At 48.5% G+C, this 23,033-nt stretch overlaps 5 protein-coding genes across 5 annotated transcripts; 1 reads left to right on the top strand and 4 right to left on the bottom strand.

Annotated features, from left to right (window-relative positions):
• Positions 1 to 392: 392 nt before the first annotated feature.
• On the top strand, positions 393 to 2,385 carry EI90DRAFT_3235373 (uncharacterized protein; the record flags this gene model as incomplete). Its single annotated transcript, XM_039066512.1, has 2 exons — positions 393 to 448; positions 484 to 2,385. 2 exons carry the CDS (start codon positions 393 to 395, stop codon positions 2,357 to 2,359), a joined length of 1,932 nt encoding a protein of 643 aa, XP_038907307.1. The 3' UTR covers positions 2,360 to 2,385.
• A 539-nt stretch (positions 2,386 to 2,924) lies between these two features.
• Positions 2,925 to 4,346, bottom strand: EI90DRAFT_3026602 (uncharacterized protein; the record flags this gene model as incomplete). Its single annotated transcript, XM_039057948.1, has 7 exons — positions 2,925 to 3,070; positions 3,263 to 3,454; positions 3,513 to 3,632; positions 3,756 to 3,839; positions 3,892 to 3,912; positions 3,966 to 4,034; positions 4,097 to 4,346. The coding sequence occupies 7 exons, from the start codon at positions 4,344 to 4,346 to the stop codon at positions 2,925 to 2,927; spliced, it is 882 nt and encodes a 293-aa protein (XP_038907308.1).
• Positions 4,347 to 4,406: 60 nt separating this feature from the next.
• EI90DRAFT_3142557 (uncharacterized protein) lies at positions 4,407 to 5,126 on the bottom strand (the record flags this gene model as incomplete). Its single annotated transcript, XM_039064989.1, has 5 exons — positions 4,407 to 4,562; positions 4,613 to 4,720; positions 4,775 to 4,896; positions 4,959 to 5,006; positions 5,048 to 5,126. The coding sequence occupies 5 exons, from the start codon at positions 5,124 to 5,126 to the stop codon at positions 4,407 to 4,409; spliced, it is 513 nt and encodes a 170-aa protein (XP_038907309.1).
• Positions 5,127 to 17,758: 12,632 nt separating this feature from the next.
• EI90DRAFT_3112324 (uncharacterized protein) lies at positions 17,759 to 18,538 on the bottom strand (the record flags this gene model as incomplete). Its single annotated transcript, XM_039062654.1, has 4 exons — positions 18,433 to 18,538; positions 18,333 to 18,374; positions 18,181 to 18,276; positions 17,759 to 18,121 (listed from the first exon to the last, which is right to left on the bottom strand). Coding segments are annotated over exons 2-4 (452 nt in total), but the record flags the coding sequence as incomplete, so codon positions are not given.
• A 437-nt stretch (positions 18,539 to 18,975) lies between these two features.
• Positions 18,976 to 20,738, bottom strand: EI90DRAFT_2113946 (uncharacterized protein). The gene is made up of 6 exons (XM_039052601.1): positions 20,679 to 20,738; positions 20,377 to 20,618; positions 20,058 to 20,324; positions 19,611 to 20,008; positions 19,531 to 19,558; positions 18,976 to 19,407 (listed from the first exon to the last, which is right to left on the bottom strand). Exons 1-6 carry the CDS (start codon positions 20,704 to 20,706, stop codon positions 19,279 to 19,281), a joined length of 1,092 nt encoding a protein of 363 aa, XP_038907311.1. The 5' UTR covers positions 20,707 to 20,738; the 3' UTR covers positions 18,976 to 19,278.
• Positions 20,739 to 23,033: the final 2,295 nt, after the last annotated feature.

Below are 23,033 nucleotides of genomic sequence, written 5' to 3' on the forward strand. Positions count from 1 at the left end.
AATCCGAAGCCTGCGAAGCGCGGAGCGCCTACGGAACCAAGTCTATCGTTATGTCCGGGGATTACGTGGCTGAGCCAGAATTTGATGACGCAAGACTAGAGGCAAGTGCCTGCGACAGTGCAAGTTTTTCCGAGGTGTTAGAGCTCAATGATCAGTGCTAAGGCCTAGCAGCCTCGAACCTGTCTCAGAACCCGACGTTCTTGAAGACCAAGTCTGCCAGACCTTAGAGCCGGCTGCGATCTACTCAGTGTCTCCAGACAAAGCCGGAGAGCCTCAGCCAACGGAGGCGATTCCATAATACGAATCTGATATAGCCAACCGCAAAATAGTCGATGATGTCTTCGATTTAGACTCGCGTTCTGATGATGAGAACTTTTGCGAAACAGCCCATGATGTACCCGGCCTTGACTTGGATTCGCGCTGCCATGATGAAAGTCCCCATGAGACGGTTTATGAGTGCTTCGATCTGGACTCATATTTCAGTGATGGTACCGATAGCGAACTGGGTGATGACTACGATCCAGACTGGGAGTCGTACATTGCGAAGTCTAAAGCTGGTGACAATGGGAAGGCCCGCGAAATGATGTGTTCCAATGTCGCGGACTCGGACTTGAGTATCCAGGATGAAGACCACCGCAGAAATGGTTCACTTTCAGTGACAGATGCAGTCCATTATGTTGTGTACAGCACGTTGCCAGTTCCATCGCCTTTGCAGTATACAAGTGACTTGACACCTGAGTCCGACACGGAATCGAGCCACAGATCAGAGACGCCAAGTGTCGCCGAGTCTGGCGTGGAGATGAGCTCCTGCGATGCCCTTACCAGTTCCTCTGTATCGCCAGAGCCTGAGGACAAAGAGCTAAGGCCTAACGGCCTTGAGTATGTCTATGAACGCGACTCCTTCGCTGAAGACCTAGGTCCCTCAAAGCAAGTGCCTACCGAGCCGCTAGATCAATGCCCGTCCAAAACACTCACGACACCCAGTGCTGCTGAGGCGAAGTCGATTGCCATACCACTGAGTTATGAGTCCGAGCAAGAGCTTGACGATGCAAGCTACTTTGACGTACTAGAGCATAGCTATAAAGAGCTTGGGCCTAGGGGCCTCGAATGCACATTGGAATCCAAGATTCTCATACAAGACCTCGTTTGCCCAGATGAAGTCAAGGAGCCTCAGTCAATGAAGGCGATCGGATTTTATGACGAGTTTCGCCTGGCCAAGTACAGCAAATCTTGCCGCAAAAGTTCTGAGCACAAGTCGGATGTGTTCAGGTTGAAATTTGAGTTAGAAACGTCGCCTATGTCCAAGGATGCGACTGTACTGCCATCTAGCAGAGACTACTACCTTACATATGCGCGAGGAGAGCGTGTCTCAGAACAGGCAATGGCAACGGATGTCTTATGTCGAAGTAAGGTCGAGCCTATGTCCCCCAGCATGAGCCCACGCCACAACGTGTTTATTCCCAAACCGTTGTTACTGGTTGAACATCTCATCCCAGCCAAGGCAACCAGAGTAGTGCCGGCCATATTACTTGATCAAGATTATGCCAAGTTACCCCCGCGCGCGCTGATCCTTACGCCAGAGACGTGCAGATCCAACCGGCCGAGGCTTAGTGATAGCCAAAATCCTATTTCACATAGTGCTCCATGCCACTCAAAACCAGCCATAGCAGTCGGCCATGTCAAGTGCCCAGCTGGGACACGCTGCGAGCATTCCGCTGAGCCCCAAGCCGAACCTCCGTCCAGAGCCGAGTCTGAGTTGGACCAGTTACTTAATGACTTAGAGTCGTTCATCGTTGAAGACCGTAACGACGCTGAGACCCCCGTTGAGCTTGGGGACACCAAGTCATCGAGTCCAGAGGTGACTCGCGCAATGTTCTGGTCTTCAAATCAACCACTGCATGAGTTGTACGATGTCAACCAAGATATTGAAGTACCCGACAATGCTAAAACGTTGCATGTTGAGCCTGAGCTGGATGAAGGCTATATCCCGCTGCCCGAGAAAGACCCAGATAAGGCCTTAGAGGCACAGCACGGTCTGGGCAGCCAGTCGGCCCCACTTGTGCGTGAGCCTGGAACAAACCCAGAGGCCCAGCACACCCAGGTCACCGAGTTCCCCGGTGACACCCACATACTCGCGATGCCGGAGGGCATCTTTTCCCAAACTGCCGTGGAGTTAGAGGCCAAGCTTAAAGAGGTAAGGCCTCCCGGCCTTAACACACCTATGATGTCCAGGACATGCGCGCTTGTAGACCGCTTCACAGGCACCCCAGCTGTAGCATGGAAGTCCGAGTCCAGATGCGAACCAAGACGTAGCGGCCAGCTCAAGACTAAAGAGCTCAAGCCTCCCTGGCGACGCTGAGAGCATGCCCACCCCATGTGCACATAAATGGGCCCTTTCCTCTCCCTCGGGCTGTCTGTCCATTTTATGATGGGGTTGGGGATGTGAAATTTCCTCGTTGTCTGGAGCGGGTATGAGTGCGGGATAAAACCGAAAAAGCCAGCGATGTCGAAGGTGATCATCGATACCACTTTGTTGTGGTTCCCGCCATGCAGCCTCTATGTCGTGTCTGATCGCCTCCGGTCACGATGACATGAGTTTGAGGACCAAAATCCCCGATGAAAGGGATCAGGGATTTGCTGGGAAGCCCTTTTGGTATCTATGGGCAAGGGTGGCAATGGTATGTAGAGGCCAGAGTCGCTAAGTGGACGCCACGTGTCTAGACACCACCGCACAGAGAAAACTAATTCCATGACAAAATCGTGCCCGATATGCGACGGGAGTTTCGCTATTAAACACGATTTCTTCTTGGCCTAGTACATGTGATGAATCTGGCTTTTTGATCAAAATCCCGTGGTAAAATCTTGTCTTGCAACATGTTTAATCAATTTATCCTGTACAAATTCATGATCCTTGATATATCCTTTTAGTGGTGGGACCAATCCTGCTCCACTTTGAGACTTAATCGCATATCTTTGGAAACGCTATGCTGTCTGATTGAGAACTCGGCAAGCATGGTGATTATATTACATTTACCAAAAAGTTTGAGATGGGAAAGGAAGTGACGGATATCTGGATGGTCGGGATGGAATTTCTAATGGTACACATGGGTGAGAGGGTCAAGGTAATGAGGCACAAGGGAATTGGTGCAATGATAAATCAACAAGAAGATGCGGTGGCGAAGGCTGACGTTGTGAAGCAGTAAGCATGTTAACCTAGAAGGTTCGGAGTAAGTGCAAGTCAGATGCAATGGGATCAACGGACGATTTCCTTTCTGAGCCGAGCTCCTCAGGCTCGCACGTCTACTTTTTCCCTGATCGTCGCTAGCATTCTGACCCTCGCCCCTCAGGCTCGTGTGTCTACTTCTGCGCTGTTCGACATTGGCTCCTTTCTGACCCGAGTTTCTCAGGCTCGTGCGTCTAGCTCTGTCCTCTGGGTGACGGCTGTGAGGAATGCCTAGAGATTATTTATGGGAGTGTATCAAAATAGTGAGGTGGGGAGCACCCTCCCTCACCTGGTTTGGTGCCAGTCCGATTACTATTCGATTGGTCATGCAGCCCCCGAGGGTGTTTTCTACTGGTCTCCACCTCATTCTCCTCGTCCAAAGGTGCGGTTTTCTTCGGAAGGGCACGAGCTGTTTCAAAATGAGTGTGCTGAAAGAGTGGGTGAGGAAGTGACTTGCGTTTTGGTCGTGGCGCTATCATGAGTGTTGGTGAACGATGCCAAGGTCCTCTTGAAGACAGTATCAAGCAAGTACCTTTAGCTTGAGCAATGGACATCGAGGCATCTTCAGTCTCATCTTCACTTGTATGATTGTCGTAATAACGGGCACGAGGATGACCTATCCACGTCAGTGAAGCCATAGCTAAGGGAGGGGCAAATATCATACTTACGCGTAGAGTTCCGGTTAATGTCTATGTGATCATGGGGAGTGTGATTAATCTAAGAACAGGTCAACTCTGCTCACCTTCATCGGTAACAGGATCGCCAGTGTAGTTATCGTTAGGGGTCACAAGGAAGCGAAGCCTTTTCGTCCCTATGTGATTGGGGAGTATGAAAGCTGGGCGCCAGTGGGAAATATCTATGGTTAATACCCACCATTCTTTCGTGTCTGTTGAGATGTTCTCCGGTTCCAGCGGCCACCCACACCCTCGGAATTGTCGTCCGAGTCGTCATTCTCGGACTTGGTGCAGTCATCATCTGATTTGGCACCATCCTCATCTAACTCGTCAAGTCCATCGTCCGAATCAATGTTGTCTTCTGATTCAACGTGGTCCCCTTTCAGCTTGGTGCCACTTGCTGTTGCAGCACTAATCTCCCTTCCATTCCGAGAGCAATTCTGAGCCATGTTCGCTGGCCTTGGGGTCCGTGGGGCAATTTCACCTGTATGGTAGAGTGTAATCGTGGATCAGAGGTTATCGGCAGGCAGAGGAATTGTATTGCCTTTTTTCCGCCCATTTCGTCGAATGACTCTCTTGCGGTTCTCTATCGCTGTTTTGATTAGTGCCTGAATAGGCCAGGTCCCTTCATAGTTTGATTTAATCCATGGATGTTCTTTGACGATCTATGTGGTGTAAAGAATTAATGATGTTCAGAGTGATACAATACGCTCACGTCATTTCTGATCAACCCAAGCACTTCAAGGTCAATGGAGTTGTACTTCACTGTACCATTCTTGAATGATCCCCTGAGATTTGCGTGCAAAGAGGATCGAACAGATTCCTTACACGGGTTTGTCAATATAGGGCATTATGTAAAAATAAAGGCCTCACTTACTCGTACAAGATTCATCTCATCCTTCGTAATCCCCATCACCTCGGTCAGGGAGAATCCACCTTGAAGACGATCTGCACGACCCTCTGGGCGTGGTATTTGTTCTCGGATGCGTGTCTGGCGTGCTAAGGGCACAAAAATACGTTGTAGTAACTAACATACCAGCGATATTACACCTTACACATACTGTTGTCCTTCTGAATCGCTAGGCGACGCGATCGACCACAGAAGTGCTCTAAGATCCGCGTTTAGAGATAAAAGTAGCAATGAACTCACCTTGTAGCTCTCTCTCTAGCCGTTCCATTTTGTGCTGGAGGCTGGAACGCATGCGTTTTTGAGTTTTGGGGTGAGGCATGAGGAGTGGGGCGATGATGATCAAGCGGAAACGCAAATCCACTCTCGCCCACAACAGAACCAAATAAAACAAAACAGCGCGTTGTATGTAGTGGGGTCCTTGGGCTGATAACCCTCTCTAACTACTATATAGTGTCACAGAAGAGTCCGATCCAAATAGAAAAGGAAAGTCACTGCGTGAATGAATGAAAATAGTAAAGATAATAAAGAAAATGTCATATCTCCTCAACAACCCAACCAAATCCAACGATCTTGGACTCGTCAGAACCACCTCTACAACCTCTACAACTCCTACTATTACCCCGACTCACCAATCCTAATCCCTGATGCAGTAAAGGGTGAAGTGTGCAATGAGGCTCGTTTTAACCCGCACGGACTTGTCCCCACAACATATAGGCCTAGCTCTTGATTGCAGTCCCTTGAAATCTCCCAAAAAGAAAGAAGTCAAACAGCAGGGAAAAGGCAATAAACATCAGAAAGTTCAGTCCTCACTCCGCAAGGTGTGGAATGCCATGTGACCTCAAGACGTTCTCACGGGTTCTCATCGCGCGCGCTCATCTCCATCCAACCTCTTCAGCACTCACTCCACTAGGTCAAACATCCCATCAGTGGTGCACCAGCTTCCTTCAAACTCGGCACAAAGAGAAGTCGTCTTCAGAAATGCTTGTGGATCTCGCTGAGTTCCCCACCAATCTTGGCATTCAAGGGCTCGTTAGGATCCTATGATCATCTCCTACAGCTCTTCTTATTGCGTCAAGTCGCCATTCCTAGTCGTCGACGTCGTATAACGAATATGGACCGTGTATGGGTAACTGTGGACAAGTGGCAGTACTTGGGATGGATTTAGGCCAAAGGTGCAGTTAATGGCACTTGCGCTAGACGACTCGGGAGTTTGTGGTCAAAACAAACGCGGGAATTCGGGGTCAAGTGGAAAGGTGGGCCTTGGATATACATGCAAAGCGAAGGTGGTACTGTTTCATTGGCATCCAAAACTCGGGTCTAGTGATCCCAAACGCTTATGGGGAAGTGGGCGGTTTATGGGGAAAGGGGTGTAATGGATTTGGAGATCTGGTCAACTGGAGTGGGGATTTCACGGAGGTAGTGGATGAGGGGGCCTTGGGAGCTTCATAGATGGGAAGGCACACCACTCGGTGTCAGAACTCTTCGCGTCAACTTAATAAAAGACCTTGCTTGATAGGTTAAACGAGTGAGGGTGGTAACTTAAGAATGAGGCTTGCGCATTGCGTGGGTGTGTGGATGGTATAAATAAAGGGGAACCTTTAACTTCTGCATCGAAAGGTGTTGGAAAATGATTAAAAGTTGGCTTAAACTAGGATGAGGGCGGTTCTGGCTTGATGGCAAACGCGAGAAACTCAAGCCCATAACAACAGGCGTCCCTCGGAGCTCATGTATATCTTCAATTCTTGCTGCCTACATCATGTCCCTGATGTGCAAAGCTGTAGCGGAGGAAACGGCAAGGATGAAAAATGCAGACCCAGAGCTAAGCCCACAATACAACAAAGGCTCTATTGCCACTAACGCTCTATGTAGAGGATCGATCGCTGACAGCCTCAGCTCTATCTAGAGTGTCGAAGGCGATCCAACTGGCATTCACAGCAGCGCACAGGAGGCTAAAGCAGAGAGGATTAAAGACCGATCAGGTGAAGAACGACGTCATGAATTTCACCGGTAGAAATGCAGGCCCTGGCCCGTCAGTCACCCACCACGAACGAAGGTGCATGATCAATTCGTGCAACCTAATGAGATAGATACCCTGTTAGGCTGAGGTGGTTATTTCAACAGGCTGCGTATACAAGTCTCCAGCCTGCTGCAATGGAGTCCATAATTCGTTGGATTGTACAAAGAGAGGATTACATAAAAAAGAAACAGAAGAATAAAGGCACAATTTGGAATGATAGAGGACCCCTTCATTTTTTGCATGAGGGAGTCGATGACCTTATAGTAATACAATATTACAATATCATTCGGACAACTCTGCTAAATACAGCTAAGGAGATAACTAAGCAGTTAGGCCTCGTTGACCGATATATAGGATCCACACGGTGTCGAACGTCACATGATACGGTTGGTGTCCGTACCAGGCGAAACATGCATGCATGACATCCTTTTGCGTCACAGTGTACTTCCTTGCTGCTGGGTGCATGAAGCGCTGGAGCTGGTTGTATCATAGCTCTGCCGATCAATCGGCAAGCGGGGATGCTTGGAGTTCCACAGTCACACTGATGGCCATGGTATTGAAGGCAAGTCCGTGCCTTATCCACTTGCAGAGGGACGGGTTCCCCACTCTCCAAATGCTGTCAACCTCTTTGCGCTAGCTTCTATGGCCATGATGATGTATGTTCGTTGGGGAAGACGAACCGGATCTGACTGAAATGGCAAAGGCACTCTGTCGCCACCGTCAGTAGTCAAACGGATAGAAACAAGGGGTGGAAAAATGGGTGGTGGTATAAGATAAAAGTGGAGACTAACGATGTTCTCGCTCAGTCCGCTGTGCTTGAACTAATGAAGTAATTACCTGGCAATGTTCTGGATGGTATACACACATGAGTACGAAACGGAAAAAACTCCGACTCCCCCAGTGGGCGATGCGACCGGTCAAAAAAAAAGAAATTCGAAAAAAAAAAATACGTTTTGGAACTAGCTGAAGGTATCCAGGTGCACTGAAAGTTATCTAAGTACGCAGTACGCACATCTGGGGCGATTGAAGAATGCTAAATCACTTTCCATCCATGGCTGTCCAGCTGGAACTCGAACGGTGACGGGCCACTGGACTGGAGTGCGAAAAAAAAAAAAAAGAGAGAAAGAAAGAAAACACGAAACGAAAAGAAACCAAGCCAACGGCACATGCGATTGCCATGCTGGGCTTTGACAGCCGACAGCAAGTGGATGCCCCGTTCATGCCTCGGACGGACGTCGTGTTCGACGGTGCTGGTGCATCGACTTCAGGCATGGCTCATCAGTTCGGGCTTCGACATCGATGGAGGGGGTTGCAGTTTGGGGGTTTTTGCGAGTGGTCCAACGCACCATGCTCGACGCTGTTGTGGGGACAACTCCGTGTACCGCAAAAAGTCGGATTCTGTGGAATTTGGCCACCAACATATACCACATACCCTCTGACGCTCCCGATGTTCATTCTAACACTATCCAACACTCCACAAACTCATTCCTTATTTTTCCCTATTTTCCCCATCATTCCCGACAACCCCAAGCAAAATTCCCACGCCCAACCACGCCGCCAATTTCACCCCCTCTCTAGACCTCCATACCCACACTCACAACCCAGCCGTCTTTCCACCCGATAGTGATGCTCTACCACCCTTCTTCACCCCCGGAGCATTTCCCAGAATGGTAATCCCATATCCGGATGGTTCAGCACGGAGTATACTCTCACGTGGTCTTGACAGCACCTGTCAATGGCCACATCTCAAGAAGTACTGCACCAAATGGGACGAATAGGGGCTCGTTGGAAAGCTGGAGACGAGGAGGTTGCTGACGGGAGGATAGGCGGGCGCTGTGGCGAAGCGTTGTGGAGTTAACTTTTACATTTCCCATTTCGGACCCGTTATGATATATTCCCCATTCATTCATATTTCTTTTATTGTCTCTTTGTTCCCAATTGGATATTCATCATTTACGGTTGCCTAACGGCCCGTTTACATTCCCCCAGTCCATTCATTTCATTTCAAACATATAAAAACTAGATAACAGCTTGTACATAACAAGTTAGTATTGAATAGACCCGTGAAGGGACAAGCAGAAGTTGCATCCAAGTGGCAAAGACGCCATCCACGACCCTAACGCCCCCATTGAGCTAGTTGATAACGTCTAAGACCCCTCTCATCATACTACTCAGCCTTGACGTCCAAGAGAGATGTAGGTGAGTGTTTGTTTGAGGTTTTTGCAGACCCAGTAGCACCCACGGACCAAAACCCGGCCCAACGAACCACACCCGTGCACACTACCACCCTCCCCCTTCTCTCTGTCTCGAGTCTAGGCGATAGACCCGTTACAACGCCCACAGGCCAGCGTCACACATCTCAGCGAGCTGCCTCGTGTCCTGCCAGCGTAGACAGGGATTTGGACGGTACTTTAGGCCAATACAAAAGCGGTCCCCATTGCGGGCAAGCGGGAGCTGGTGCGTTTGGCCCTCTTCTTATCTTATCGCCTCTGCCGTTCTGAGGTTTTCATGTCTACTCGTTCAGACTTGACTTACGTGCGGTAAAATGGCTGGATATCGGCAGCATTTATCATTCACCTTTCTGCTCGCCTCGACACAGCCCACCGCATTCCCCCTTCCTCCGGCATTGTGGCTTCCACAGGCCAATATAGGTGCGATGAAACCGTGACATGTCAGGAGCGTTCATCTCGCCTCTTTTCTCGCTCCACGCACCAGCCTCCATCGGATCGTTTTGGCTCCATGCACCTTTGGTGGCTCTTGCCACCTGGGTGTCCTAGCACGCCTCCCTTCCAACAGGCTCATTTTGCAAGCTCCTCCCAACATCGTCATTTTTAATATTCCACACTCCCTAAATACAATCGAAACAAAAGTCAACGTGAGTTTGAGAAGAAAAAGAACTGGAATGGAAAAAAAAATTTTTTTCTTTTGGTGTTTCATGCATCGGATCCCAATCTATTTTCAACACCAGGCATAGCCTATTACTGATGTACCCCGTGGATGTTTGGGCACCCAAATATAGCCTATAATCGTGGCTTTCCAACGGTACTAATAATTTAGAATTCTGCTCAGTGGTTGCCGAGTTATTCATCAATGTTTGCATGTACCCCCTTGTACCCCGATGTACCCCGCACTTTTTCTCAGCAGTTTACTTTAAAACACCACCGGTAAATAAGATATGTTTTAGGGGCTACTAGGGCCTACCAAACGCAAAAGAAACCAAATAAATAGCTGTTGTCATTGCTGAGTTATTCACAAAACAATTGTTAGGGGGTACAACTTGAAAGAATGTAAAATATCTCAGGAGCCAGGGACTCTATTGACATGTATATTAGACCAAAGTAGGTCTATCTTAATCAATAAACACTAATATGAATTATCCAGATTTTTGTGGACACTTGGGCTTTTGGGGGTACAGCAAGGCAATAGCCAATTACCCAAGTAATGAATTCTACAAACATTTTAGCCTACAGAAATGGAGTAAAATCATAGTTTTCCAATCGTACAAACCATATGAAATTTAGTGCAGCCATTGCCAAGTTATAGGGGAATCTTTGCAATGTACCCTGTTGTACCCCCTCGTACCCCATCACCTTACTCAACAATTTACTTCACAATGCTGACACAAATATCATTAACATTGCTGAGACCTGCCAAATGCAAAGGAAACCAAGTGCATAGCTGCCCAGGTTAGAGGACTATTTAAGAGGGGGCCTAGGGTTCCAGGGTTTGAAAAATCCCTAGGGCAGGATCCCTAGCCCTAACCTGGGTCATCCTGCCCTAGGGTCAAAAAATTCCTAGGGACCAGGTTCAGCTTGCCCTAGCGCTAGGGCATCAAGCAGTAGGGCACTCTAGCAAGTTTTACTTTGGCTTGCACATTTTTGTACCCCCTGGAGGAACAGAGTATGCATCACCGGTTGGGTCACAAAAATATTGTGACACAAGTTGTCACAGATGCACTTCTGTTCCCCTTGGAGGAACAGAGTATGCATCACTGCTTGTGTCACAATATTGTAACAAAATATTGTGACAGAGGCATTCTGTTCCCCCTAGAGGAACAGAGTATGCATCACCGGTTTGGTCACAAAAATTGTGACACAAGTTGTCACTGCATTTCTGTTCCCCTTTGGAGGAACAGAGTATACATCACCGCTTGTGTCACAAAAATTGTGACAAAAAGTCGTCACAGATGCACTTCTGTTCCCCCTAGAGGAACAGAGTGTGCACCACCGCTTGTGTCACAATATTGTAACAAAATGTTGTCACAGAGGCATTCTGTTCCCCCTAGAGGAACAGAGTGTGCATCACCGCTTGTGTCACAATATTGTAACAAAACATTGTCACAGAGGCATTCTGTTCCCCCTAGAGGAACAGAGTATGCATCACCGGTTGAGTCACAAACATTGTGACACAAGTTGTCACTGCATTTTCTGTTCCCCCTGGAGGAACAGAGTATGCATCACCGGTTGAGTCACAAAAATTGTGACATGAGTTGTCACTGCCTTTTCTGTTCCCCCTGGAGGAACAGAGTGTGCACCACCGCTTGTGTCACAATATTGTAACAAAATGTTGTCACAGAGGCATTCTGTTCCCCCTAGAGGAACAGAGTGTGCACCACCGTTTGTGTCACAATATTGTAACAAAATGTTGTCACAGAGGCATTCTGTTCCCCCTAGAGGAACAGAGTGTGCACCACCGCTTGTGTCACAATATTGTAACAAAATGTTGTCACAGAGGCATTCTGTTCCCCCTAGAGGAACAGAGTATGCATCACCGGTTCGGTCACAAAAATTGTGACACAAGTTGTCACCACATTTCTGTTCCCCTTGGAGGAACAGAGTATGCATCACCGCTTGTGTCACAATATTGTAACAAAATGTTGTCACAGAGGCATTCTGTTCCCCCTAGAGGAACAGAGTGTGCACCACCGCTTGTGTCACAATATTGTAACAAAATGTTGTCACAGATGCACTTCTGTTCCCCCTGGAGGAACAGAGTATGCATCACCGCTTGTGTCACAATATTGTAACAAAATGTTGTCACAGAGGCATTCTGTTCCCCCTAGAGGAACAGAGTATGCATCACCGGTTGAGTCACAAAAATTGTGACACAAGTTGTCACTGCATTTTCTGTTCCCCCTGGAGGAACAGAGTATGCATCACCGGTTTGGTCACAAAAATTGTGACACAAGTTGTCACAGATGCACTTCTGTTCCCCTTGGAGGAACAGAGTATGCATCACCGTTTGTGTCACAATATTGTAACAAAATGTTGTCACAGAGGCATTCTGTTCCCCCTAGAGGAACAGAGTATGCATCACCGGTTGAGTCACAAAAATTGTGACACGAGTTGTCACTGCATTTTCTGTTTCCCCTGGAGGAACAGAGTGTGCACCACTGCTTGTGTCACACTATTGTAACAAAATGTTGTCACAGAGGCATTCTGTTCCCCCTAGAGGAACAGAGTGTGCACCACCGCTTGTGTCACACTATTGTAACAAAATGTTGTCACAGAGGCATTCTGTTCCCCCTAGAGGAACAGAGTGTGCACCACCGCTTGTGTCACACTATTGTAACAAAATGTTGTCACAGAGGCATTCTGTTCCCCCTAGAGGAACAGAGTGTGCACCACCGTTTGTGTCACAATATTGTAACAAAATGTTGTCACAGATGCACTTCTGTTCCCCCTGGAGGAACAGAGTATGCATCACCGCTTGTGTCACAATATTGTAACAAAATATTGTCACAGAGGCATTCTGTTCCCCCTAGAGGAACAGAGTATGCATCACCGGTTGAGTCACAAAAATTGTGACACAAGTTGTCACTGCATTTTCTGTTCCCCCTGGAGGAACGGAGTACTCATCACCGGTTCGGTCACAAACATTGTGACACAAGTTGTCACAGATGCACTTCTGTTCCCCTTGGAGGAACAGAGTATGCATCACCGTTTGTGTCACAATATTGTAACAAAATATTGTCACAGAGGCATTCTGTTCCCCTTGGAGGAACAGAGTATGCATCGCCGGTTGAGTCACAAAAATTGTGACATGAGTTGTCACTGCATTTTCTGTTCCCCCTGGAGGAACAGAGTGTGCATCACCGCTTGTTGTGTCACAAAAATTGTGACTCAAGTTGTCACTGTATTTCTGTTCCTCCTGGAGGTGCTGACACTCCTTCTATTGCAATAGGCTTTCCTCAAGCTGACGAAAGCATAGTGGTACATTTCTGTTCCCCTTGGAGGAACAGAGTATGCATCACCGTTTGTGTCACAATCTTGTGACAAAACTTTGTGACAGATGCACTTCTGTTCCTCTTGGAGGTGCTGACACTCTTTCTATTGCAATAGGCTTTCCTCAAGCTGACGAAAGCACACAGATCCCTTTAGAGGAACAGAAATGTGGTGACAACTTGTGTCACAATATTTGTGACCGAACCGGTGATGCATACTCTGTTCCCCCTGTGCATCACCGCTTTTGTCACAGTTGTGACACAAACTTTGTCACAATAACTGTTGGCGCCACCTGAACATAAAAATGAGAACTTGTAGGTTAACTTCACCACATGGTCTCCACCCTCCTCCGTTGTACTGAACCAGGATGATGCTGAGGCCAACTCACAATTGGTGATGTTGAGTCTAGCAGCGCTTGTGATCTATGTGTGTTTCCTTTCTCGGAACAGTTGCTGCCAAAAGAGTCTCTTCACCATGGCAATATTAGTGAAATTTCGATGCTGAAATTATGTCATCTTCTTTCTCAATTCTCATTACATCTTCGCCAGATCCTTTCCACATGTCTACTTTCTCCATTCTGCACTACACCCCCACCGTTGTCTGCTCCCACTCTCCTTTTGTCCTCCTTCCCAATCCTCTTACATGTGATAGTGTTATTATGTATGTGCTAAATGGTGTCAATGCTCCCCTTGATGGTGTTCCGATGTCTGCCACAAGTATTCCATCGTTTGTCCTTGGCTGGTCTCCTTTTCCTACTAACAGTTTCCATAGCATCCTGATATGTCGGTCTTTGCACTTCCCATGTTAACAGTACTGTCCATTCCTTGTCATGGACTCGCATTTGCTGCGTGAGATACAGATCTGCCACCAAGTTTTGCATTCTTTCCATAGCATTTGGTCCTTCAGTTCCTTCAAATGTTGTAATGGGTCGATCGCCTTGACTTTGAGACAGAGAAGAGGGGGAGGGTTGTAGTGATGCGCAGGTACAGGTTGGGAGGTCGGGTTTTGGTCCAGGGGTGCTACTAGGTCTGTAAAAACCTCAAACTAACACTTCACGGGTCTATTCAGTACTAACTTGTTATGTACAAGGTTTCTCTATTTTATATGGGCTGGAAATAAAATGAATGCAGTGGGGAAATGCAAACGGGCCGATAGGCAACTGTAAATAAAGAATGTCCAATCAGGGACAGAGAAACAATAAAAGATATAGAATGAATGGGGGAATTGTGACAACGGATCCGAAATGGAAATTGTAAGGGTTAACTCCGCAACACTTCGCTACAGCGCCCGCCTATCCTCCCGTCAGCAACCTCCCCATCTCCAGCTTTCCAACGAACCCTCATTTGTCCCGATTGGTGCAGTAGTTCCTGAGATATGGCCATTGACAGGTGCTGTCAACACCACGTGAGGCTCTACACCGTGCTGAACCAATGGGGTTTCCATTCTGGGAAATGCTCCATGAGTGAAGGGGGGAAGGTAGAGCATCACCATCGGGCAGAAAAATGGCTATGTTTGATGTGTAGTTGTGGAGGTCTGGGGAGGGGGTGAAATTGGCCGTGTGGTTGGGTGTGGGAAATTGACCTGGGACTGTCGGGAATGATGGGAAAAATATGGAAAAATAGGGAATGGGTGTATGGAGTGTTAGATAGTGAGGGAATGAGCAATTGAAGCATAGGTGGGTATGTAGTGTGCGTTGTTGGGTAGAATCCACAGAATCCGACTTTTTGCGGTGCACGGACTTGTCCCCACAAAAACTTGGTTCCTTGGGTTGATTGTAACCCAAAGACTGGGGGGGGCCACTTGATCGTTTGACTCCAGATTTTGCTCCGAATTGAGGCCCTGTGGTTGGTAGATACCAAAGGGAACAAGGGAACGAATGGTCTCTGCAAAAACACCCATCATGATACTGTAAGCACCATCCGATGTGTTCAATAAATGTGGGGGGGTGATCCCGTTCTCCTTTGGGTATTCTACACCTGTAAGGGAATAGGCGAGGGAATGCCCTTGAAGAAAAAGCCTTGTTTAAAAAGGGAAATGAGATACTAGAGTAAGGGATGATGAATACAGAACTATGAACATACCTCGACATCGTCGCGAATGCAGTTGTTGCATCGTTTTCTTGTGTTAGAAAAAGAAAATCATAGCGCCTAGCGATCAAGGCAGGAATTTTTGAATCTCACCACTCTTTCCTCAGTTCACACACTACGGCACTGAGGTGAGTCTGACTATCCTCTCACTGTGTCCATCATCTTGTACTGATTCATGTATACCAGCGATATACTCGCTAGGTAATTACTCTCCTCTAGTTCATGTGCTACTGGACTGGGCAATATACTCCCCAGTCTTCCATTTCATCTTGCCCAGAAGATCTGTCCCTTTTAAATCCAGTGCATGCAGGTGAAAGCAACGAGACGCCACCAAGTAAGTCAGCTGGCCACTTGCAAGTTGAGATGAGTCCCTCCGACTGGCTCTTTATTCCAACAAGTTGATACCCTTCGGCTTGAGAACAGTCCAATACATCATTTGAAAAATACGTTAAGTTCTCAGACCGTCATCTGTCGCACAATCACTGGGCCAGCACATGATCATATAAGACGAAAAGATGGACTAGCGATGTTGTCAGGGTCATAAAGAAACTAATTTGCAGGATGGCCAGTTGGAAGACTGGGCATAATTGATATGCTCGACCCATGCATAAGGAATAAGGGCCTAATAAATCTGCGTTCAAATTTTTTTCACGTGTCTAATCATGTCCCACTTGCGCGGCCTGGAGATGGCCCCATGTCCTGTGCTGTTGCAGCACCGAGGGACGAAAACCTATCCGGGTCCTAACTTAATCCTGGATCCTGGGCAGGATTCAAGTCGCTCCAACGGATGGGACCTCGCGCTACCCCATCCTCTGGACCTGTCCTTGCACCTGCGCTTTGGTTTGGCCAACTGGTAAGTTGCCCCATGGCGTGATGGGACCTGTAACTTATGCATGCTGACTAGGCAGCACTAGTCTCTGCAAAATTACACTGCATCTTCAACCGATTCATCGCGTGCGATCTTGTGGGTCTTTCCCTGTTGCGAACCACTCACTTCTTCACTAAGGCACTTGACTTTGTTTGTTCTTTAGCTCTCATTCTTAGTTCTGCCTTACCCTTTCATGCATCCCACCCCTCCCCATCGCCTCCTGCTGTACCATTGACTGCCCTTGTATCTTGTTTCGACTGTTTTTCTTTTGTTTGCATTCAGCGCTTAGTGATAAGTGTTTGCGCTGGGATTGGTTCGACATTGTTTGTAGCTTGTAACTACGGGCTGCCATGTCTGTCTTGTGCAATCGCATTCGCTGCTGGCCCACTGCGGGCCGGGTCCACTACACCGCTGATCCAGACCGATTAGGTCAGAATAGGTCACCGGCAGTTGAGCGAGTGGGAACCGTCACCAGCATCTGTGGGGAAGTCGATGCGAGAAAGGAAAGGTGGTAAAGGAGTCAGCACTAGCCATTTCAACAACACCAACCCAAATGCTTACTTTCTAGCAGGAGAGCACTGCAATATTGTGCTCCTGCACAGCACGGCTATGCAAAGGACCAACAGTTGTTCGAGAGCCATCAGAGGCAATGGGATGATTAGGAGTGAATGGAGAAGCGGGAAGGTTCCCACCTTGTCGTCGTTGATGCTTGGAGAGGTGATCTCGCTGGCGACATGAATCTGCAGCGCTCGAGCACGGTGGTTTCGTGAATGGACCACTTCAGTGGTTAGATCCAGAAGCTATCTAAGTTCCAGGTTACCAGCCAGGGACTCCTGCAACATGATTGGTGTGACCTCCGACTCCGATTTCAATCAAATACACTGCAGGCCAGTACAGATCCGAGTTGATTTCTGTGGGAAAGACCAAGTCGAGATCGCTTCATTTACATGAACAATGAATGGCTTTTCAGAGTGGATTGGCAAGCGCCGCACGTGAAGCCGAAGATACAAAAACCACTGCATGGAACCCGCATCCAAAGAACCCCCCCAATCCTGATCTCATTTGCGGCATCATCTCCCTAAATGGTGAACATGTATAGCCCCACAAATAGATGAACGTCACTCATCCCTGCTCATGCTCCAAAGGAGGTCTCCGCTATCGCCTTACATTTCTCCCCTTTCGAGGTCAAAATTCCTTGCGCTCGCAGGTTGACATTAACTGGGATCTTCATTGCATCTGGCTGGCGAAGAACGGTTGATGCTTGCAGACTGGCTGCCAGGTGGGCATTGTTGGTAGGCGAAGGAGAGCGGATCGCTTCCTCAGCAAGCAGATTAGTCAGTGGAATGGGTAACTGGAAGGCGAGGAAGATTGGACCACCATCACATGTGTGATCACGAAAAAGAACATGAGACGGGGACGGTTAGGACCAAAGAGGACCGCATCAGAATCTTGTGACACAAAACTTTGTCACACTGGCTTCGCAATCTCCCGAAGGCCGGCATTTCTCACTACCGGCAGGCTCACGTGGCATTCGACACCATGTGGAATCATCGTGGTAAGGCAAATATCATCACCTCTCCACAACCGCTGGGCCAATTGCCCTGAAACTTGACATTCCTAGGCAACTTTTTTCCCTCTATTATGAGTCCATCGCTCTCGACGATGAGCAGCTATGATTTTAGAATTTGGGTGACGTTGTAAACTTTTTTTTTTTTAATTCTAACACACTCTGTGGACATTGTATAGTTATTTCCCCAATAGTCCATCGCAGTGTTATTCCACGCCTACAACCTTCCCCCCGGCCTCTCTTTGTGTGCGGTAGGAAACGAGGCAGTTCTGGAGGACTAGCTTCCCTGATGACCTCCCTGGTGGCTTCTCTGGCTGCGTCCCTGGTGACCACTAACCCAGTTACACGTGGCCGAGGACGAGGACGAGATGAGACTGAGGAAGTTGGTACAATGAATGTACCCTGAGTTGTAGACACTTGAGTGGTGCGATTGGGTGTAGATATCGCTGGGCCTTGCACAGCGTGACCAAGAGTGGATGCAACACGGCTTGGGGCAGTGGCTGAGGCAGAAGGACCCACACTCCTTGAGCCAATGCCCAACCCTCTGGATCCTAAAAAAAAGGAAAATCACGTTAGACAACATGCAGTGATCATTTGCCCTTGCACTGACCACTGCTGTATTTGCCTCCCAGTCGCAACTCGTCCAAATCTGAACCCTCTGAACCACCCATGTCACCAGTTGGCTCCATCCGGCCTGATTGGTTCTCTACACTCTAAATCAGCATGCCAGTCGTGAGGGGTGATGCAGAGGCGCAGTCTTACCACTCCAACTTTGGCTCCCCATGTTATCTGCCTGTGAGGTGCCTGTTGGATATGAATCCATCGATGCGTATCTCTCCCAAGGTCAAATTAAATTACGTACTGTCCTCGTCATCTGCATCGCTGGGGGGAATTCTGGCTTTTGCTGGATGCAACTTGTAGCTGCTAGCATCAGAGCTGGCCGGTGTGCTCGCTTTATCTGCCCGCAACCTCTTGCCCTTGGTGTTGGTTGCATCAGAGGATCGCTTTTTCCTCTTGGAGGTTGAAGCCACCGACTCTTCCGTGCCCTCTTCCACACTATCCATGGCTGCTTGGGCGCTTCCAGTTATAATTATTGCCTCCAGTTCTGTATGTATGTCTCAGAATCTGATGGACGATCAAAAAAGGACTTTACCTTCTCTGTCCGCCTGGTTAGTGAAAAGCTGAAGCTGGAGTGCCTTATGCTTGGATGTATTCAGCATGAACGCATCAGCAGAGTTCACCGTGCACATATGGTAGCAATGGACGGGTGATTTCTGGGGTTGCCTGTGGACTCTAGCAATGATCTGATCTGTATCTTGCTGGCTCCATTGGGAATTCTAGTGGTAGGTGAATGTCAAGCAAAAGGATGACATGTTGACGCGCTGAGAGGGACTCACCATAAGAATCAATCGATCAGCAGCGCTCAGATTCACACCAGCCTTCAGAACGTTGGTAAAGATCAGGACCCTAATGTGCAGCCCATTCACGACCTCGCCACGCTTCCACTTGTCGATGATAGGCAACCGGACCGATGCATCCTTGTCCCCATCCAGAACGAGGGCACCGATGTTGAGTTTGACATGGATGGCGGAGGCAAAGGCTGGGGCATTGGATTTGAACTCCATAAACACGGCGATCTTCCGATTCTGGGTAGGCTTCACAGTTGCACCAGGAGAAAGTGCAGGAATCTGGATCTCCCCAGCCTCGTTCACGGTGCAGGGGGGGATGTCATCACGAAGGCAGTCGTGCTTGATGATCTGCAGTGCAGTTTCCCACTTGGCACAGTGCTCCAACCCACCGTTCTGTTCGTAGTCTTCCAGGGACCCAAAAATTGGTGCTGACATGCTGCGAGAACAGGACACACAGTGATCTGTCCCCTTCCTACCCCTGATGAGAAATCTCTGATGATTTGTGTCGTCAGACAGTAGTACACTCCACTGGAACAACTAACATCACTTACGCCATATTCTTTTGGTCCCATGGTGCCACTGAAGGTGGCAGGGTGAATACCTGTATCGAGTGCTGAAAGAGAATACTGACTTGTCCACTGCTGCCTTCGTTATGCCTGACAGCGCATTCTCATGTGCTGAACCCAACTTCACCCACACCTGGATCTGGACGAGAGGTGGCAATGCAACAAGAAGAGTCCCATCGCGACGCTTGGACTCCAGACAACGACGCAGAATCACCCCTTCGAAGTGCTTCTTGAAGTCTATGATGGACTCATGGATTAGGGCACGGTAACCAATGGCAGCGTCATCGGAGTTGATGGTGCTGAAATCTCCCGTTTCCATCGCCTTCTCCAAGTCTGCCTTGCACCTCTTGCTTAAAGCTCTTTGCATAGATGCAACGCTCCTCTGAGTGTCCCACTGTTTGGAGGTGACGGCAAGGTCCATGAAGGTGGGGATACCGAGTAAAAGTCCAAGGTTCAACAAATCCTGTACTTGGTTAGACACGATGTCGCTCTGAGGAATGGGACGTGATTACCTGGGGCTCTGTGATGAGCGGTGTGCCAGACATCCCGATGACAAATTGTGAGCGTTCACGCATGGGTATCAACTCTGCCGGATTTTTGCGAAACACATGCACCTCATCCGCGATGAAGGTGCAGGGCCTGAGACAGAATATGCTCCCATCTGTGGACTGATTTGGATTGCGGCGGCGTGGACATTCCCATACCGGTTGGCTCTTCATTCCAGGACGGGAAGGGGATGAGGGCTTGTTGAAAAAACGCAAAAATTCTTTCTTGTACAGCTGGCAGCATAGGATGGTGAGTATCTGAAATTCAGACGTGTCAAGATCTTACTGAATCAGAAACCACAACAATCCGTTGTTCCAGTGGCAACTGTGAGGCGTTCCAGGGGCCATTGCCTGCCCAGAATCCATTGGCTGACTTGGACGAGTACAGAAACACATCCACAGTTTGAGGTGCAAACCAGGTTCGAATCTCCCGCATCCAGTTCTCCATCAGGGACACCGAAGAGATTACCACATGTGGACCACAGTGTACGTTGGAATCCTTTGACCCAACTGGGAAGGGGCACTCAGCTATGGTGAAAATGTATCAGGGTATGTTCCCCTTGAGGTATTGGAGTGGTCGCCGCTCACCATAGATCGATCCATCAGGGAGATTCATGTTGTGATGTTTCTGTGCTGCGATTCGCGACATAACCATGGAAATGAATCCGAGTGCTTGCCTGGAAGAAAACTTCTTAGTCATAGTCCCAAGATGACCAAATCAACACCACTGCTTACGCAGTCTTCCCAATGCCCATAGTGTCAGCAATGAGGATGCCCGTTTTTGGGGAGGGTCGGGGCCGGAAAAGCATGGAGTATATGCTGTGGAGCCCATCTAATTGCTGCTCCTGAAGATGGAGAGGCTGGATGTTTCCACTCTGGCGATAGTCCTTCCAGGTTTCACGATCCCAGGGAGAGTAGATTTGCGAAACATCGTATTCCGTGTTCAGGAAACCAAGCTGCCGAGATTGTATGTGGCCAAGATTGAGGCCAAGCTTTTCCTTGAGCTGCTCCAATGAAAAGCCTCTTGCAGCTTCGATGCCCAGGTCTTCGATGCCCCATGATTGTTGACCACCAGAGGGAAGGCAATTGGTCAGTTGCACCTCTCTGAGGTCTTCGGGTCCCAAGCTGTACACATCCTGATCCCACAGCTCGACAAGGTAGCGCTCGAGATCCATACGTTGCTCGTCATTGGCAAGATTCTGCAGGACATACAAGGTGGTTGCAGTAACTGCAACCACCACTACAAATCGTCGGTGAGTATGAGACGAAACATTACTAAGGGTCACACACTCTTGTTCCCCACAAGCTTGTTCTCTGCACCCTCGACACGCATGTGATGCAGAAGCCATTCCATGTAGGTCTCCATCTCCGTGATTTCCTTTCTCCGATGTTTGTCGATGAATAGTCTGGCCTTCTCCCGCCATGTCAAGTATGAACGAATGAAACTACGAATCTTCGGCATATTGAGTTTGTCTGGCGTATTACCATCCAGGCATGCTCGAATTTCTGTGTTTGTTGTGTCACTGTGACGATGTAGAAATGAGGTCCTCCAACATACCATCATACTTGCGAAGAATTTCCACATGCAATTCTCCAGCTTCCTTTTGAGTGCGGGACGTCTGGACCTGGAGATTGTGCCAGACGATACTAACCATTTTGTCGATTACATCCATCACATCCATGGAGATCATCATTTCGCCATCGTTCCTGTCGATTGTAGAAATTTCAGGGCCGAAAACTTCGTTTGCAATGTCCTGGTGCAGGTTGCCAAGGCTGACAGGTTTCGATGGGAACTTGACCTGACCCTCCCGCGTCATTATTTGGTGAGGGTGGCAGGCATTCCGATGTAGAAGCTGAACGATGAGGTTATAACCATCTAGCCGTTTCCAGATTTTCTTCCAAGCATCCTTCCAGAGTTTTTTCGCAGGTGCCAGTTCTGGGTGCGTTCGAGATGTGAAGAGGATTCCGACTTGATCAGCAGACTTGTTGCCTGCAACCTCAAAGAGCCGCTGCACAGATTGCATCTCAGAGTGAGTCCAGCCAATGTATTCCGGGATGAGCGCAGCACTGTCAGGGAAGAGTCCCAACTGGAGCTGAGTGGCCTGCCTCCAGATTGCACCAATGAAAGGGAGACGAAGATGTTGGTCCACATCAAAGTTCGCCCCAAGTCCCCAAAATATGGGTATTATGCCTACAATTGGAAGCCGAGGCATCGTAGGACTACCTTGGTGGATTAGGTAGTTCGTTTTTGGTAGTTTACGTGTAGGGGGGAGTTTGGACATAGACATATCAAAATCCTTACGGCATTTTTCATCACAGCATGAGGACACTGCCGCGGACTGCCGGCATCTGGATGAAAACCCTGAGATCTGATTTTGGCCAGATGCCATGGTCATTGTTAGCAAGGTCTTCTTTAGCAACGTCGTCACACTCAGGAATGATTCATATCCACTGAAATTACGTGTCATGTTGCCGCACATGTCATGACAGGATGGAGGTGGTTCCAGAGGAACCAATATGACAATATATGACAATAAAACTCGGACAACTCCCACAATACAGCTGAGGTCGTAACTAAACAGCGGTCTGTTCCTCTGGTGTGGTATTCCTCATTCCTCATGATTGCACTATTCATTCCTCAACGTGAGGAAAGCCTATTGCAACACTGTACAGCCACACATACACAGACAGTGGCTGTTGCTCATGTCGAGGAACAAACAGTGACATGAGCGATGGCAATGCCACACTTGGAGGAACAGACCTTGTGCTGGCAGTACCGTGTCGATAGGAAAATAAGGCAATGCTTGGGGCAACTCCGCAACCGTGTGAATTGGGTTGGGTTGGGTTGGGTTTGGGTTGGGTTGGGTTGGGTTGGGTTGGGTTGGGTTGGGTTGGGTTGGGTTGGGTTGGGTTGGGTTGGGTTGGTTGGGTTGGGTTGGGTTG

The sequence above is a fragment of the Cantharellus anzutake genome (assembly GCF_015039405.1).
Source record: "Cantharellus anzutake strain C23 chromosome Unknown EI90scaffold_503, whole genome shotgun sequence".
NCBI classification, from domain to species: Eukaryota; Fungi; Basidiomycota; class Agaricomycetes; order Cantharellales; family Hydnaceae; genus Cantharellus; species Cantharellus anzutake.